Below are 16,176 nucleotides of genomic sequence, written 5' to 3'. Positions count from 1 at the left end.
CTCATCTTTTTCTTTGGCCTGCCGAATGTTCCAAATGATCCCAATTTCTCTGTATTTTATGTGGGTTCTATAGAAATTGTGCAAAACCTCAGAAACAATTTCAAAATTCTCCACCATTTCTCCTAAACCACAACAGTGGGATCAAACTGTCCTCAGAGAGTCTCCAATGCAGAGTGGTATCCATAAGCTGCTTTTTTAAAGGGCTGCACACTGAATCACAGTACAGTGGGAAGAGCTGCATCCAGGTATCTCCTTTTCTGGGGTAAATTTGCTGTATTTTGGCTCTGCAGATCACTGAGTCTGCTAGGAGCTTCTTTGAGTGAAGAGGTTTTCTTTTGTTTTTTTTTTTAACCAATTAATAATAATAGTTAGTTTTCTGATTAAATGAACTTTGTCTAGGAGTTTCATAAGCATCTGAGTGACTTTGTGCTCCTTTTCAAAGCCCCACCCATAAAACATAAGGTCAAGACTGTGGATTTAATTCGGGTTGGGTGGGGATGGTGGGTTTGAGAACACCTGTGCCTTGCCAGCTTCTGACTGGTATTGTGCATGATCTAAGTCCAGACCCTCCGGGAGTACCGGGAAAATGTATGCAGTAGCTTTTACCAAGTGTGGCACTCTCCTCTCAGTGGCCCAGGTGTGATGGTAGAGGGCAGCAGGGTCATGGCTCAGGCCTTGCTCCGCAGCTTCCCCTGTTTTTGTGTCATTGTGTATATGGTTGTGAGTGCAAGTGTGAATGAAGTGGGCGTCTAGTACAGCTGTCACTACCAGTTTTCTGAAGTTCTTATGCACCAGGAGCCTGATCCAAAGTGGGAATCCCCCATTAATTTCAGTGGGCTTTGTATGAGGCTGTAGGAGCACAAAGGCTAGGCAGAGTCCTGGTCCCTGCACAGAGGCTTAATGGAAACAGAAGGAAGATCTTTGTACCCTACCACCTGAGCACTCCTACAAGGCAAGGCAGAATCGAGAAATGTGCTGGTATTTCATCCCTGATGACTTGCTGTTGCTCTACACGTTTTGTCTGGACATTCCAGCAAATGCCAGACTGTTTCAAAACTTAATTATGGAGCTTCTCCAGTCTATACCAGCTGAGGCTCTGGCCCCATGTCCATAGACCTAGGATACTCTCTCAAAACCTGCAGTTTAAGAGAGCCCGTTGCAGCAGCGTGGAAGAGCCAGGGATGGCACACTTCTCCAGAGTGGAGTGTACAAGCTTTTTGCAGACAGTCTGGCTCTAAGAAACCATCTCTATTCATAATTATTTGCAAACAAAACAGCCATTCTGTGTCAAAGTATGTTTGACTGTATCTTACACTGGGAACGAGGAACAAGACTACCCTGATTCTTATTACTTCCTTTCAAAAAGCAATGGCCGTAGAGCATGAGTAAAGGTGGCTCTGCCATTTTGAGCATACCTCTGACATTAATAAGATATATCAAGGGGCTGCGCTATATTCTATGTACTTACATGGGATTGCTCTTGACTTTAAAACCAAAGCAGCTCTACATATTATTTAAAATTATGCTTCAGTCCAGTACTCTGACTTCTCTCTTGATGTTGTGTTTTCTGTCTTAAGTCCTATAACTGGGATTTCTCTGCTTAAAAAGCATTGTAAGGCCCTGATTCTCCACTCCCATAGGCTGGACACCCATGTGACTCCCTTCACTTCAGGGGAGTTACTCCTGATGTATGCATCTGGAAAGTGTATGAAGGCAGTAATAATAGTAGTAGTAAAATTCAGTGGTCCATCTTCCCATCTCTAATTGGGGTTATGAAGTCAGGATGTATTAGACCTGATCCTGCTCTCACAAAAGTCAATGATAAAACTTCTATTGACTTAAATGAGCCCATTGGGCCAAACTATGCTCCCATTTACACAGGTGTAAACTCACCAACTCCCTTACACAAGTGTAAATAAGAGTAGAATTTCTGTAAATCCGTTTTCTGCCACAGATTTCCTGAATGACCTTGGGCCTCTTCTGTGTCTCTGTTCCCTATCTGTAATGATGGTAATCTATGGGTAGTGCAAGAATATATACATTAAAGATTGTGAGGCACTCAAATAATATGGTAATGGAGGTCATGTAAATATCAAGGATAGATAAGATAGACAGAATATGGTGCATTGCCTAAAATATATATAGGGCCTGATTCTCCTCTTGCTTCCACTGGTGTAAATCAGGAGTAGCTAATCTCCCGTCCCTGCCATATGCATTATAGTGAGTATATTGATAGATCAGAGTGCCGTAACATTCATTACCCTTCTCCTTGGTCCCTATCTTTCTCAGTTCTTTAGATTTCTCCTGCGGGCACACATATAACTCCCCTGGCCCAATCCTCTTGTTTTCTAGAACTTATAGACTTTTAGGTCAGAAAGAACCATCGTGATCATCTAGTCTGTCTGGCCTCCTGCATATTGCAGGCCACAGAGCCTCACCTACATATTCCTGGAATAGACCCCCAACCTCTGGCTGAGTTACTGAAGTCCTCAAATCATGGTTTAAAGACTCACAGTTACAGAGAATCCACCATTTACACTAGTTTAAACCTGCAAGTGACCTGCACCCCATGCTGCAGAGGAGGGCGAAACACCCACAAGCTCTCTGCCAATCTGACCAGAGGGAAAATTTCTTCCTGATCAAATATGGCGATCAGTTAGACCCTGAGCATGTGGGCAAGACCCACCAGGCAGATACCTGGGAAAGAATTCTCTGTAGTAACTCAGAGCCTTCCCCATCTAGTGTCCTGTTTAAGGCCATTTGGGATTTTTGCTACTGAAAGTCACTGATGGGACTGCCTACAATGGCATATGACCCATCATACCATCCCCACCATAAACTTATCAAGCTCACTTATCAAGACTTTCCCTGAGACAAGCTGCTCTCATCTCAACCTATATCCACCTCAGTTTGAGTTCCACTTTCTGTAATACACAAATACTTCCACCTCATTCCCCTCCTGCTCAGTGACCACTCGACAGTACAACAGCTCTCAGTTCAGAATCCCATCTTCTCGCTATAATTTCTCCACCTCAGTCCTTCTCCCTCCTTGTTGACCCACCTACTCCATTTCCAGCTACTGCTATCAGCTCAACCCCCCAAAACCCAAACAAAAGGTTTAAATGGGTCAATTGACATGGATCAATTATTACTTTTAATATGATCCTTGTTTATGCTTTCTCCAACTTGCTTGGCTTGCAGTGTGAAGACTTACGTAAGGTAAGATTTTTTTAGGATCTTTGAAACAATAAAACATTACTTGACACAGGAATGCATACAGAAACCATCTGACTTGAAAAGTCCATGCTAAAAACAAAACCTTTTGTTTAGATTGCAAGAGCATGAAGAAATATCTAAGACTTCAATCCTGCAAAAACTTATGTGGGCAAGCAACTTAAGGCCCCCAAGCCTTCCCATCAAACTCAGTGGGAACTCACCTGAGTAGAATTACTCATGTGCATAAGTGTTTCAAGATCAGGCCCCAAATTGGTAAGCATTTTACATCCTCATAATCTGTAGCACAAACAGTTATTTATTTAATAAAACAAATGAAATAAATAGTTGGAAGGTTTTAAATATCAAACACTCCTGGAGTTTGTGCAAACGCATCATTCACTCTGAGTCAGGGTGGATCTTGCATCTTGATTTTCAGATTCAGAAAAATGCAAGAATTCAAAATATACCACCAAGCTTCACTTGGTTTTGAAGCAAAACCATGACTCAACTTCAGGTTTCTCCAACACCGGGCTCAGTACCAAGAATGGTTGTAAATGTTGCAATGTTTTCAGGCTGAATCTGGAATACCATGGCTCTGATCCTTATGGTGAGGTCCATGTGGGTGGATCCCTGCACCCCATGCCCCTCAAATGGGGCTATGCACAGGCACAGCGGTCTGCCTATATGGAGCTTGTTGCAATTGTGGGGTTCAAGTTTGTAATGAAACCTCAAGCTCACCAAGCTGTTCCTGTTTTGTTGGCACCATACGCAGCTCTGTCTAGTTCTAACCTTCAACGAATTTCACCACGGAGTACATATTTATAATCAGGTTATAATAGAAACCTGCCCTTATAGTGACACAGCCAAAGTTGGAAGGCCTCAGACATAACCAGCTTTGAATCTAGATTGTGATTTAAACCACCAGCCCCAGGCCTGGACCCTTGCATGGGCTAGCCAGGCTTTAAGTCTGGGGGCAGAGAAATAAGATGGTGCTACATTCGTGTTTACTTCCCCTGGAGCAGGAGAGTGGAAAATAAGCACAGCCTTGGTTCCCCTGATTAACACAGCTAAGAGTTCACTTGAGTAATTCTACTCTTCCGGAGCTGCCCTCAGCTGCTGCTGCCTACTCGTTTTCTACAACATGGAGGAGCATGACAAAACACCCAGCCTCAGAGTGTTAATAGAGCTACAGTGCCTGGAGCAGGAGTGGGGGAGCAGAGACCCCCCAGAGCTGACACAGATGCACTGCTTCTCCACATAGACTCCTGCATCTCTTAGAGAGACCCATACAGTCTGGGAGCAGCACCCACTTCCTGATCCAGAAGTGGCATCCCCCTCTCTTCCCTCTTCCATTGAAACAGTGAGATAAATACTAAAGCCCTATGTGCCTCCACTTCAGCCTAATGGCATCTGCTCAGCTCCTGATTGTGCAGGGCTTCCAAAGACTCCCTCTGCTACCCGATGTCAATGGACACCATGCTTCTCTTCCCTTCACCTCCCCTCCTTTCAATTCACCCCGGCTAACTCATCCCATCCCTGCCATTCCCATCTCTTCCCATACCTTGGCAAGCCAAAAAGAAAATAAAAGAATCTTCTATAAATAAAAGGAAAGAAACACCCTCCCCCACCCCAATTTGATATCTGTGTATAATCAGGGAGCTAATAGGACATATTCCGGTCATCACCCTAATCCTTCTGTCCTGATCTGTACATGAGTGCAGTCAGTTATCGGATAGGGGCTTTAGTCTATCTTTGGCCTCCAGCCTGCAATGAGCTTTATGCAGACCTTGCTGCCTGTATGGAATTCATTGCAGAAGAGGGCCTTAGCTTGTAATCTCTTCAGGGTGAGTGTCTTGCTATGTGTTTGTACGGGGCTTAGAATGGATCTGGATGCTGATTGGTGCCTTTGGGGTATTACTGTATTAGAAGGAGCAATAATACTTCTACTTGTATTCTTTCCAGTTGTTCACTACTTTGATTATTATTTATTTATATTGCAATAGCACCTAGGAGCTCTGGTCATGGACCAGTGTGCTAGGCCCTGTACAAGTACAGAACAAATTACAAGTTTCAGAGTAGCAGCCATGTTAGTCTCTATCCGTAAAAAGAAAAGGAGTACTTTGTGGCACCTTAGAGACTAACAAATTTATTAGAGCATCAGCTTTCGTGAGCTACAGCTCACTTCATCAGATGCATCCGATGAAGTGAGCTGTAGCTCACGAAAGCTGATGCTCTAATAAATTTGTTAAGTCTCTAAGGTGCCACAAGTACTCCTTTTAAAACAAATTACATTATTATAGTGGGGTCAGGGTCTGATCCTGGAAGTTATTTGTATTACCATTACTATAATTACTTATTTTTACCGTTGCTGCCCTAATGAGCTGCACAGATGACAAATGCTGTGTTAGAAAGCTTAAGAATATGATGTTTATGTGGAAGAAATTAATCCCATGTCACTTTGTGCATCTGGCTTTGTTTGCTCTATCATTCCCCCTTTTGCCTTAGTTGCTCATTTGTCTCTTTCACGTCAGCATTGCCAACCCCAAGTGTTCAAAAATCACAAGTTGAGGCACCAAAATCAGGAGATTGGCTTAAAAATCACCGTATTATAAATGTAATTTTGATGGGTTTTTTAATTCTTCTAATGTTTGAGCCTCCTGGGGGTCACATTTTCAAGCTTTTCTCTGCAATTATCAGGACTAAAAACTTAACTTTTTTTTAAAGTGGAAGCTGAGATGCTTACATAGTCACATGACCCCAGGAGTTGGGTTCTTGAGAAAAACACGGAATATGAGACTCAACAAAACTGAAGATGGCTGAAAGTTTTACTTCAGTGCTAAGGTGGGTCTGAAACAGTCTTTTTTATGACCAAGGGGTTATGACCACCCTGCTCTTTCCATAGTGCTAAATGGAAAAGAGTCCTAGCTAGATAGGAGGGAAGTCTCAGAGGTGGGGATGTTCTAATATAGCAAATCCAATGAGTTAACAGTGACTATGTTCAACAGAAGCAAAGAATAGGTGGAACTAAGCTGCATTAGTTTAGAATAATTAAAATGAGACTGGACAAAACTCTCAGGTATCAAACCGATGCATGATACATATAGACAAGGCAAATAGCACTACAAATGCACAGTAAGGCAGAAATTCTCAAAGTGTGGTCTGTGGAGTATTTGCTGCGAGTTGTTTTAGAGAGCTGGCTGATCAAATGAGTAGAAGGATGGTCTGGTGGTTAGAGCACAGGGCTGTGATTTGGGACACCTGGGTTTAATTCCGTGATTTGTCACAGATTTCCGGTGTGATCTTGGGCATGCTGTTTAGTCTTTCTGTGCCTCAGTTTCCCAACTGTAAAATGGACATAACAGCACTGCCGAACTTCACAGGGGTATAGTGGGCTAAACAGATTCTGAGGTGCTCAGATACGAGGGTAAAGGGAGCCATATAAATACTGAAGATAGATGTTGCTAGCACTAAGAAAAGGAGTACTTGTGGCACCTTAGAGACTAACCAATTTATTTGAGCATGAGCTTTCGTGAGCTACAGCTCACTTCATCGGATGCATACCGTGGAAACTGCAGAAGACATTATATACACAGAGACCATGAAACAATACCTCCTGCCTCCTCAGTTCTATGTGTTGGATTGTTTTGTGTTTTTTTTTTGGTTTATTTTAAAGTTTGATGAAATTAAAAATAATTGTCATTGTTCTTCTACCTGTTCTATTAAATATCCATGACACATTTCCCCACTGTTCCTTTACCTTGTAAAATAATTGTAGTTTCCATGGGGATGTTACTGATGATGAATAGGGTAGTGGGAGAGGCTGCTTTGCAGGACTGTGAATGGAAGAGGTGGTGGCTCCTACTGGAGCATAGACAACTTTTTTGCGGGTGGGTAGAGTTAACATATAAAATAACTGTTGAATCTCACTTTAATTAGTAATATTTTATTATGACTAAATTTGTCCGCTTGTAATACAGCAAAATAAACAAGCTTCTATTCCAAACTAAGTTTTCTTCATTTAATAACTAAATCCTGAAATTTTTAGCAGGGATAAAGCCCCTTCCTAGCTCCCAGTTGCCTATATCCTTGACTCTAAGATGATTTCTGAGTTCAAATGTTGTGAGGCAAGGTGCATGGGGTATTATCTTTTATTGGATCAACTTCTGTTGGTAAGAGAGACAAGCTTTTGAGCTTACACTGCGCTCTTCTTCAGGTCTGGGTTCTGTGTAGCTGGCAATCTTGTCTCTGTCGCTAACAGAAGCTGGTCTAAGAAAAGATATTACCTCACCCACTTTGTGTCTCTAATATCCTGGGACCCACAAGCTTACAACACTGCACGCTTAAAATGTGGCAAACACACTGATCAAATCTGGTCTTGTCCTGGGAAGGAAATAGGTGGAAGGGGCCAGGTTATCAAAAGTGCCGCGCTTACCACCCATAATTGGAAACCGATTTTCAAAAGAGCCCCCCAGGGGAGCTGGTGAAGGCTGAGCCCAGCACTTCTAAAAATCAGGCCAACTTCCATGGGGAGCCTAAATGGAAGCTACTGAGGAAGGGGGGCAGTTTGCCTAGTAGTAGCCGAACTTGCAGGGTTCTCTGAAGGGGGGAAACACCCTCGCAAGGGCTGCCAGCGAGAATCAGAGCCAGGCAGCCCCCCGGGAGGTGCCGAGACCCAGCCGCACACGCCCAGGGAGCCGCCCGGGAGGTGCCGAGACCCAGCCGCACACGCCCAGGGTGCCGCTAGCGACAAGCCCGGCGAGGCTTGCGAACAGGGGGCGAGCAGGAGTCTCACCTGATTCTGCGCTGCAGTTCCCAGGCTGCCTGGGCTCCAGCCCAGGGCCAGTCAATAAAACAAAGCAGAAAGTGCGTTGCGGAGCAAACCAGGGCCGGCTCGGAGCCTGGCCTGCGAGGCTGCCTTGTGCAGGGCTTTCTGGCATGTGGCTGGCTGGGGCCAGGCACCATCTCTCTCCCTCCCGCCCCCCGAGCTCGGGAGATCAGATGCTGACTTTGGGAGTTCCTCCTATTCCTTGTATGGAAAGCGGCTCCCCATAGGGCTCGCCGAGACTCATCTGACACCTTCCCCCGCTGTGACTTTCCCCAGCTTCCCTTTTCTTCTTGCTCGTAGCAGGGAAGCAAAGGAGAAATCTCCCAGCCTCTGCTGCTTCCCACAACTCACCCGCTCCAGCAGCCCCCACGCCCGCCGCCTCCGCCTCCTCCCTCCCCTCCCCTCCTCCGCAATCGGGAATAAATCAGAGGAGGAGAGACCCAGGCACGCCAGAGCGAGCGGAGATCTGTTCCAAAAGTAGCCCTGATGGCGGCGGATCGGATGGAGCCGGAGCTGCTGCTGGAGTAGCGGAGAGCCCCCTGGATCCCCCGCTCCACCCACAGATCTCAGTCGGTCTCCTCCCCACCCTCCGCTCCGCTCCCTGCTGCTGTGCCCATCGCTCGGAGAAGGGGGGGGGCACTTTAAAAAAACAACCCCCCACTCATTTAATTTTATTATTTGTTCCGTCTCCGTGACTGGGGGATCGATCTTCGATCAGGAAGATGGCTGCTGGCTGGCTGCTAGTCTTCAGTCTGACACTTTTCCAGTCCCTGGTGATGAACCTGTCCTCGGAAGGACCGTTCCCTTCTGCCTCAACGTAAGTCCCACCTGAGTTTCGGTCTGGACTGATATATATATATCTATATATATCTATATATAGATATAAAAATTGGGTGGTGGGGAAGGAAAGCGTTTCACTGGGAAAGTGTTTGTGTGTTTGGGAGAGGGTGACGACTGTAATTTGCAGGAGAGTTCTTCCTGGGGGTTGGGGGAGCCCTGATAATAAAGTGGTAATTGGGGTACACTGCAGGATTTTGGCTGCTTTTCTTTTAAAGATCCAGGCTCTCCAATAGATGGTCACCGAGAAGAGAGAGAGAGAGGAAGACCAGGGAGAGCCAAGTACTGTACTTTTGAGTCAAGGGATTGGCATGAGAGCAACACTCAAGAGCAGATCCCAGTCTCTAAATATACCCCCAGCAGTTTAGCTGTGCTAAGAGGAAAGTTTCTAGTTACACACATTCCCCTCTCCCCGCCCCCACCAACTTCAGTGGTTATTTGTTTGTCTGGAATTTTAACACTTTCTATTTTTTAAAAATACTGTATCAAATTTTTCTTTTAAATAAAAGATGCATGAAATCCGTGTCCCTGCCTTTCCCATGCATGTTTCCAAGACAATGTTATTTTACTTTTTGGATGAAAATTTTAAATGTATTATGTGCTTCTTTCTACTTGGATCTCCTCCAGTTCACAACATGAATATTTTGACAGTTCCAGGGTTTGTTTTGTTCATATGGTTTTGTGTGTGCATGCATGTGCAAAAGCAGACTTTTTTGCAACATGAGTAAAGTAGCAGTGTTTTCATGCAGACTCTCAAAGGGTAGCCTTCACAATAATTACTTAAGGGGATTCACCTTTACACCTTTAAGAGAAATATTCTTAATAATAGCGGTTTTATGTTGCACTGTTTTGCATGGATGTAATAGAAAATTGTAAAGCGTTTCATGTTAATAACTGTGCAAGTGTTTCTCTGAGCAAAGCAAGGATCACCTGAGAAAAACAGCCCACTATGTTATGTTTTTAGTTTCAGCCAGACACAGGACAAGAAACAATGTGGACTAATGACCACATTTTCTTTTTAGAATTACTTACTTTAGTTCCTGGGTTAAAACCTGTCATTAGATAACTTTATGTGGATGGCTCACTTTAATGCATTTTACATAAGAAAAACAAAGCTAAGGGTAGTCTTCTGTGGTGTTTGATGCTGAGCAGAATTTACTGTCCGAACTCATTCTGTACAGGAGATTTCTGTGATTACAAGTAGTGCTTTTTCACCAATTAGTGCAGCTGGTGTGTTAGGATTGGTTTCAGTTTTCTGTGTTGGTTCCATTATGTATTGGAGCAATGCTAAAAGGATGCACATAATGGTACAAGAAAGAAAGGGATTAAGAAAGATAACTGTGTAACCACTTAATATCTTTTAGACTATATAAACGATGCCTTGACTTTTCATTTTCATTTACTTTTATTTTCTTGCACTGAAAGAGTTACTTACAAAGATGTGCTGTGTAAAACAAGAAGAGTTAACTAAAAAATAATGCTAGGATACCCATCTTTTAAATCCTTGCTACTCTTAGACTTCAACATCCGAGATCAAAACACTATCTCTTAGTGAATTGATAGATCATGTTATACACAATTATTCACAATTGATCTTCTTAAATTTATCTAATTTATAAAAGGTAAAGAAATATGGAAACCAACATGATGGAAAGCAGATACTATAAAGCTCATGAAAGCTTATGCTCAAATAAATTGGGTAGTCTCTAAGGTGCCACAAGTACTCCTTTTCCTTTTTTATAATTTCCAAGTAGAATTATGGATCTCTTTTTACTGTGAGATACTTTGTTTTTAAATCTTAGTAGTCCACTCAGTTCATATTTGCTTCTTAACTTCACAGTTACTCTTACTATTCATGATGATAAGAGCAAACATCAGCAGAATAAGGTATTAGTTAAGCAAAGAACTTTAATGATAAGGAGTGCACAATAAGAAATATCTTTTCTCTTGGTTAACAGCATTTATATGTTCTCCCATATCTACTTACTGTTTTTTGGTTTTTTTTAAATCAAGCCATTAAAATATTGTAGAAAGAATCTACAGTGTCTGCCTATCCTTCATAATAATGTATTTCCTCTCTTAAATGAAATCAAAGAGCAAATAAGTCTCATTCCATTTAGGAGACAGTTCAGCAGGCTGGTAGGAGGGCTTGTTTTGCAAAAGTAATGATGTAACAGGTGAAGCCGAAAACAATGCTAGGATACTGCTTTTAACAACTGCTACTGTAATGATGTTTTGCTCACCAGTGTATAGTGTAAATGGGGAAGAACAAAGTGAAAATGACACAAGTGAAAATGTCCGTGAGTGTAAATCATTTTAGATGTAAATACTAGTAGTACCAAATAGAAAAAATGACTGAGGGGGTGGAAAGAAAAGAAAGGGATACTAATAGTTTAAAACCAAAGGCAGTTTAATGCCTGATATTCACATTCATCTACAAGTATTTTCCCAATATTTTTGATATGCACCCCTCTCTTTTATCATTTATTTGAAAAGTTGGTGTTAGGCGGCATTTGAATATTGCTTGGTTGGGTGTATTGTAAATAAAAAAAATAACATATCCAAGGCTACATAGTTGTAGATTTCATCAACAATTGTTTCCCACCCCATTACTCTGTGAATTTTGCATCAGTTAATGCCATTCTTATGAGATGTATCTTTCCTGCAGAACTCAAAGAACTCATGTAATCAATACAGTGATATAAAAATGTTATTTTTTTTGGTAAAGGAAAACCAAAAAGCTGTCACTAGTGCCTCTGAGATAGAATCTCAGGCATTTGATCAATTTCACTACTTTGGCTTTGATATGTTTACCCAGCAAAATAGGGGGAGTCAGCTTATTAGAAACATCTATACTGAATGAAATAGAAACCGGAGCTGTTCATTCAAAATCAGAAAATATGGTATAGTCACATAGTGCTGCAAACAGCCAATGTTAGAATATTTTAAACAGATTGAGGAGTTTCTGTATTGGGAAATGTAGGCATATTGATAGATATAACTTGATCTTTTGATATAAGATTTGACAACTGATCAATATATATTGCACATTTCGTTAAATATATCATTTTCACTGTGTCAGAATATTAAGGAATTATACTGTGCACTAAAATATACAGTGGTCTCTTATGTTTCGATTTCCAGTAATTCAGTCATATGTGCAACATTGCATACATTTTTGCACTTGTATGAGAATATTTTTTTTGTATGGAAGACCTATTATACTTTAACTGAACTGCTGGTAAAAGTACACAATGCATTTCTTTCTTTCTTGTCATGTATGTACATTTAATGACTATATGTATCTAAATACAATATTTTAATGTATTTTTTAACTTTATATATAAGGATAGCATAGCACACCATTGGTGCTACATGAATAAAATAACAGTAATAGAAACAAAATAAGCCATTTTAATTTCTGATTTTTTTTTAAACAGTCATACTTTTTATATCAACTAAAAAGCAGTGATTACAGTATTGTTGATATTTACAATAACACTGATTAACATAAAATGTAAATATGTACTCCATGCATTGAGAGGACTAACTTGGATATTTTGTTAAATAATTTAAAACGTAACAGTTAAGTGTTTGACAAATTTAGGGTTGGATCCTATTAAATTCAATCGGACTGCTTTTGTGTATGTGTTTGCAGGACTGGTCTCATAGTTTGGTTCTGTCAAATCCTTTTTAAAATTTTCTTTCCTTAGTTCTCTCTTTTTATGAAAATGACTCTCTCCTAATGTTTGGTTTTTAAAATAGGAAGTATAAGTTCATGACATAACTGAGACAGACTTTGTCTCTTCAAATGAATTACAAGATTTATTAATAAAAAACAACGAGAAGTCCTTGTGGCACCTTAGATACTAACAAAATTATTTGGGCATAAGCTTTCGTGGCTTAAAACCCACTTCATCAGATGCATGGAGTGAAAAATACAGTAAGTAGTATATAGATTACAGCACATGAAAAGGTGGGCATTGCCATACCAAGTGGGGGGTCAGTGCTAGTGAGGCCAATTCAGTCATCGTGGAAGTGGCCCATTCCCAACAGTTGACAAGAAGGTGTGAGTATCAACAGAGGGAAAATTGCTTTTTGTAGTGACCCATCCACTCCCAGTCTTTATTCAGGCCTAATGTGCTGCAATATATATACTGCCTACTATATTTTTCACTCTGTGCATCTGATGAAGTGGGTTTTAGCCCACAAAAGCTTATGCCCAAATAAATTAGTTAGTCTCTAAGGTGCCACAAGGACTTTTCGTTGTTTTTGCTGATACAAACTAACACAGCTACCACTCTGAAAGATTTATTAATATTATTCAGAATATGTAAAATGTGTGAGAATAACAAGGAAATCGTGCATATACTTATAGACAAGCAAACATTTAGTAAATAAAGGTCTAATCCTGCAAACACTTACTCATATGAATCACCCTTATTCTCTTTTATGTCATTAGGATTACTCATTGAAGTAAGGATGACACACATGAAAGGACTGGGATCTTTATCTTTTGGTTTTTGCACATGATCCTACCAAGTGTAATCGTACCATTAATAACTCTAAAGGCTAGACTTGATACTCTGTATCACTTTCTGTATTAAATGATTACTGACAAAGGGTAGACAGAAGTCATGCACAGTGTGTATTTTAAATGTGCTGATAAACTTCATTCTAACACTTCCAGTATAACGATTATTTGATCCTTTTTATAAAAATTTTTTTTGATAGCAAAATATCCTATTTAGCTTTGAAGCTAGTTGTAATATATCAAGTACTAGCCCTTTTGAAAATAGCATTGTTTTCATATATCCAGAAATACTCTGCCATAAAAAATACCCTACTGATGTGAACCTTCATGTAAATGGAACAGAGAGAGGGAGCCAAAAGATGTAATGTACTTAGAAACAGGGAAGGGAAGTATCACCTCTTGGTGTGTTCTCAGCATCATGTGTCTGAGTGCCAAACACTACACAAGATGTATAAAACCACAGGTGCTTAAAACACAATCTTATGAATGTATGTCTAGTAGAAAATAAATTTAAAACAGAGTGCAAAACAGCTTGGTGACCAGGGTTGTTTTCTTTTAGTGTGTGTGTATGTATATCGATGTGTGTGATGGTGATAAATGAAAGTTATCTGGATTCACAGAACAATTCCATTTTTTACTATATTTATTATCAGTGAATGGGAGTTTCTTGGTATTTTGGTTTTATTTCTTTCCCTCTTATTAGTGTTTTGATCTCTCCCTTGGCCCCCACCCCTGTGGTTATTTCTTCTGAGGTTTTCAAACCTACAGCTGTTACATTTTATTAGGTATGAAAATCTAAACTGAAAACTTGCAGCATAGTCACTGATGAGAAAGAGATTTTCATTGAAATAAATCAGCGTTTTAGGGTTCTTGCCATCTTTAATCTTACAGTGATGCTATTTTCAGAACTGCATTGCTCATACCCTACAAAACGATTTTATCCAAGAATTCAGCTGCTAGAAAGAGAGGGAGGGAGCCTGGCAGTATGTTAGTTTTATATGTGTTCACTTAAATAGAAGGCCTTTGGTGTAGATTTTTTTAAAAACAATATTAATTTAGCTGAACATTTTAATTTGGGGGAAGAAAATGGTAAAATTTTAGTTTAACCTTTTGCAAACGATAAACAGCAAACTGGGTTACACAAATCCACTGATAACTGAGGTTAGACCTTTTAATGCCGTGATCCTCCATACCTTACTCATGTGAGCAGCTCTTACCAAAGCAAGTAATCTCATTTAAACCAATGAACTATGAAAAGATTTTAGGGTTGCAGTACTGGGTAGTATAACAGAAAGAAGAAAATAGACCAATCCTACTCCTACCAGTTTTAATGGAAGCAGGATTGGGCCCCAAACTCCCTTGTATTTTCACAGATGAACTAGAGTTTCGCATCCCTGTATGCCTATATATGCATTTTGTTTAGCGAGTTTATAAAGATCTTTGTGACTAATGCCAGAATTGTGGACCTGGAATAAAACCCTGTCCTCTGCTTAGGAAGAAGAAACTTCACCAATCTATAATGCTGGGAATCGAATTGTTACTTGGACCCCAACTGTAATTTGCTAAAGTCAAATGCTGTGCTTTATTTTTGTCTCTAGTAAATACTGAATCAGGCTTATTTACAGAAATGATACAAATTTATTTTCTGGATTTAAACAATTAGTGACTCTCTAGCAGCTTGAAAAAATGCAAAGGTTACTAATTAACAAAAAAAACCCCAAGAACCCTAAAAACATATTCCTCATTGTTCGCCCTTGGGCAATCCATATTCTCAGTGCTCTGATTACTGTCAAAGCTCTCCAGTATGAGCATTTAACTCTGTCTGCTGTCATTAAATGATGGATATCATTGAATATTTAAATTCTATATGACCGAGAATGCGGCCCCAATTTTTCCTTTTGTACTGACTAAAGGACCCGATCCTACAACACCTTTCTCATTCATATAGTTCTCTCACATCAGTGATACCACTGTCCCCTTGGACTACTCCTATGATTTGCAGGATTGGGGCCAAAGCTGGATTTTGTAGTCACAAAGGGTATTGTAAATAATAATGAACGGAATGCTGCTATTACACGTTATGCGCTTGTTTCTCATCACTCCTGATTGATACTGGGAAATTCTCTTCTCATTTATATGGGTATCTTATTTTGAATAAAGAAAAGGAGTACTTGTGGCACCTTAGAGACTAACCAGTTTATTTATTGGTTAATCTCTAAGGTGCCACAAGTACTCCTTTTCTTTTTGCGAATACAGACTAACAAGGCTGTTACTCTGAAACCTGTTATTTTGAATATGCTTTTTGGCTCCAACAGCATAATTATCTCCATATAACACTATACTGATCGTAGAAATGGTTTAAATACAAACTGAAAATATATAATATTAATAGCAAATATATAATATAATATTAAAAGTCCTGCCCTCTGTTGAATTTGTAACACCTTGATGACGTTAATGTGCTGGTTTGAGTTTAACTGAGGACAAAGTCAGGCCCAATAGGTCTAATGTTCCAGTACATTCAGTCAAATCTAGCCTGCTAATTATGCAATATTGCAGTAGATCATGGGTGGGATTTTCAAAAGAGCCTGAGTGACTTAAGAGCCTGTACATACCTTATTGAAAATCAATTGGACTTGTGCTCCTAAATCACATCAGCCCCTTTAAAAATCCCAGTCTGTATCAGAGGAGTATATCTAGGGGACTTACTGCGTAAACCTTACTCAAGCTAAAGCCCATGGCAGCTTTGCCTGCAAAGGGGCTG

The 16,176-nt window shown here is 40.5% G+C and overlaps 1 protein-coding gene across 3 annotated transcripts in view; it reads left to right on the top strand.

Moving 5' to 3' along the window:
- Nucleotides 1-8,763: 8,763 nt before the first annotated feature.
- CACNA2D1 (calcium voltage-gated channel auxiliary subunit alpha2delta 1) overlaps nt 8,764-16,176 on the top strand; it is a 668,904-nt gene continuing 661,491 nt past the window's right edge. For all 3 annotated transcript variants that reach the window (XM_077807875.1, XM_077807876.1, XM_077807874.1), the window contains exon 1: nt 8,764-8,858. In XM_077807875.1, coding sequence (XP_077664001.1) covers nt 8,764-8,858 — 95 coding nt within the window. The remainder of the gene's footprint in view (nt 8,859-16,176) is intronic.

The sequence above is a fragment of the Eretmochelys imbricata genome, chromosome 1 (assembly GCF_965152235.1).
Source record: "Eretmochelys imbricata isolate rEreImb1 chromosome 1, rEreImb1.hap1, whole genome shotgun sequence".
Classification (NCBI taxonomy): domain Eukaryota; kingdom Metazoa; phylum Chordata; order Testudines; family Cheloniidae; genus Eretmochelys; species Eretmochelys imbricata.
Note: the sequence above shows the minus strand (reverse complement) of the source record. Positions and strands in the feature narration are given on the sequence as shown.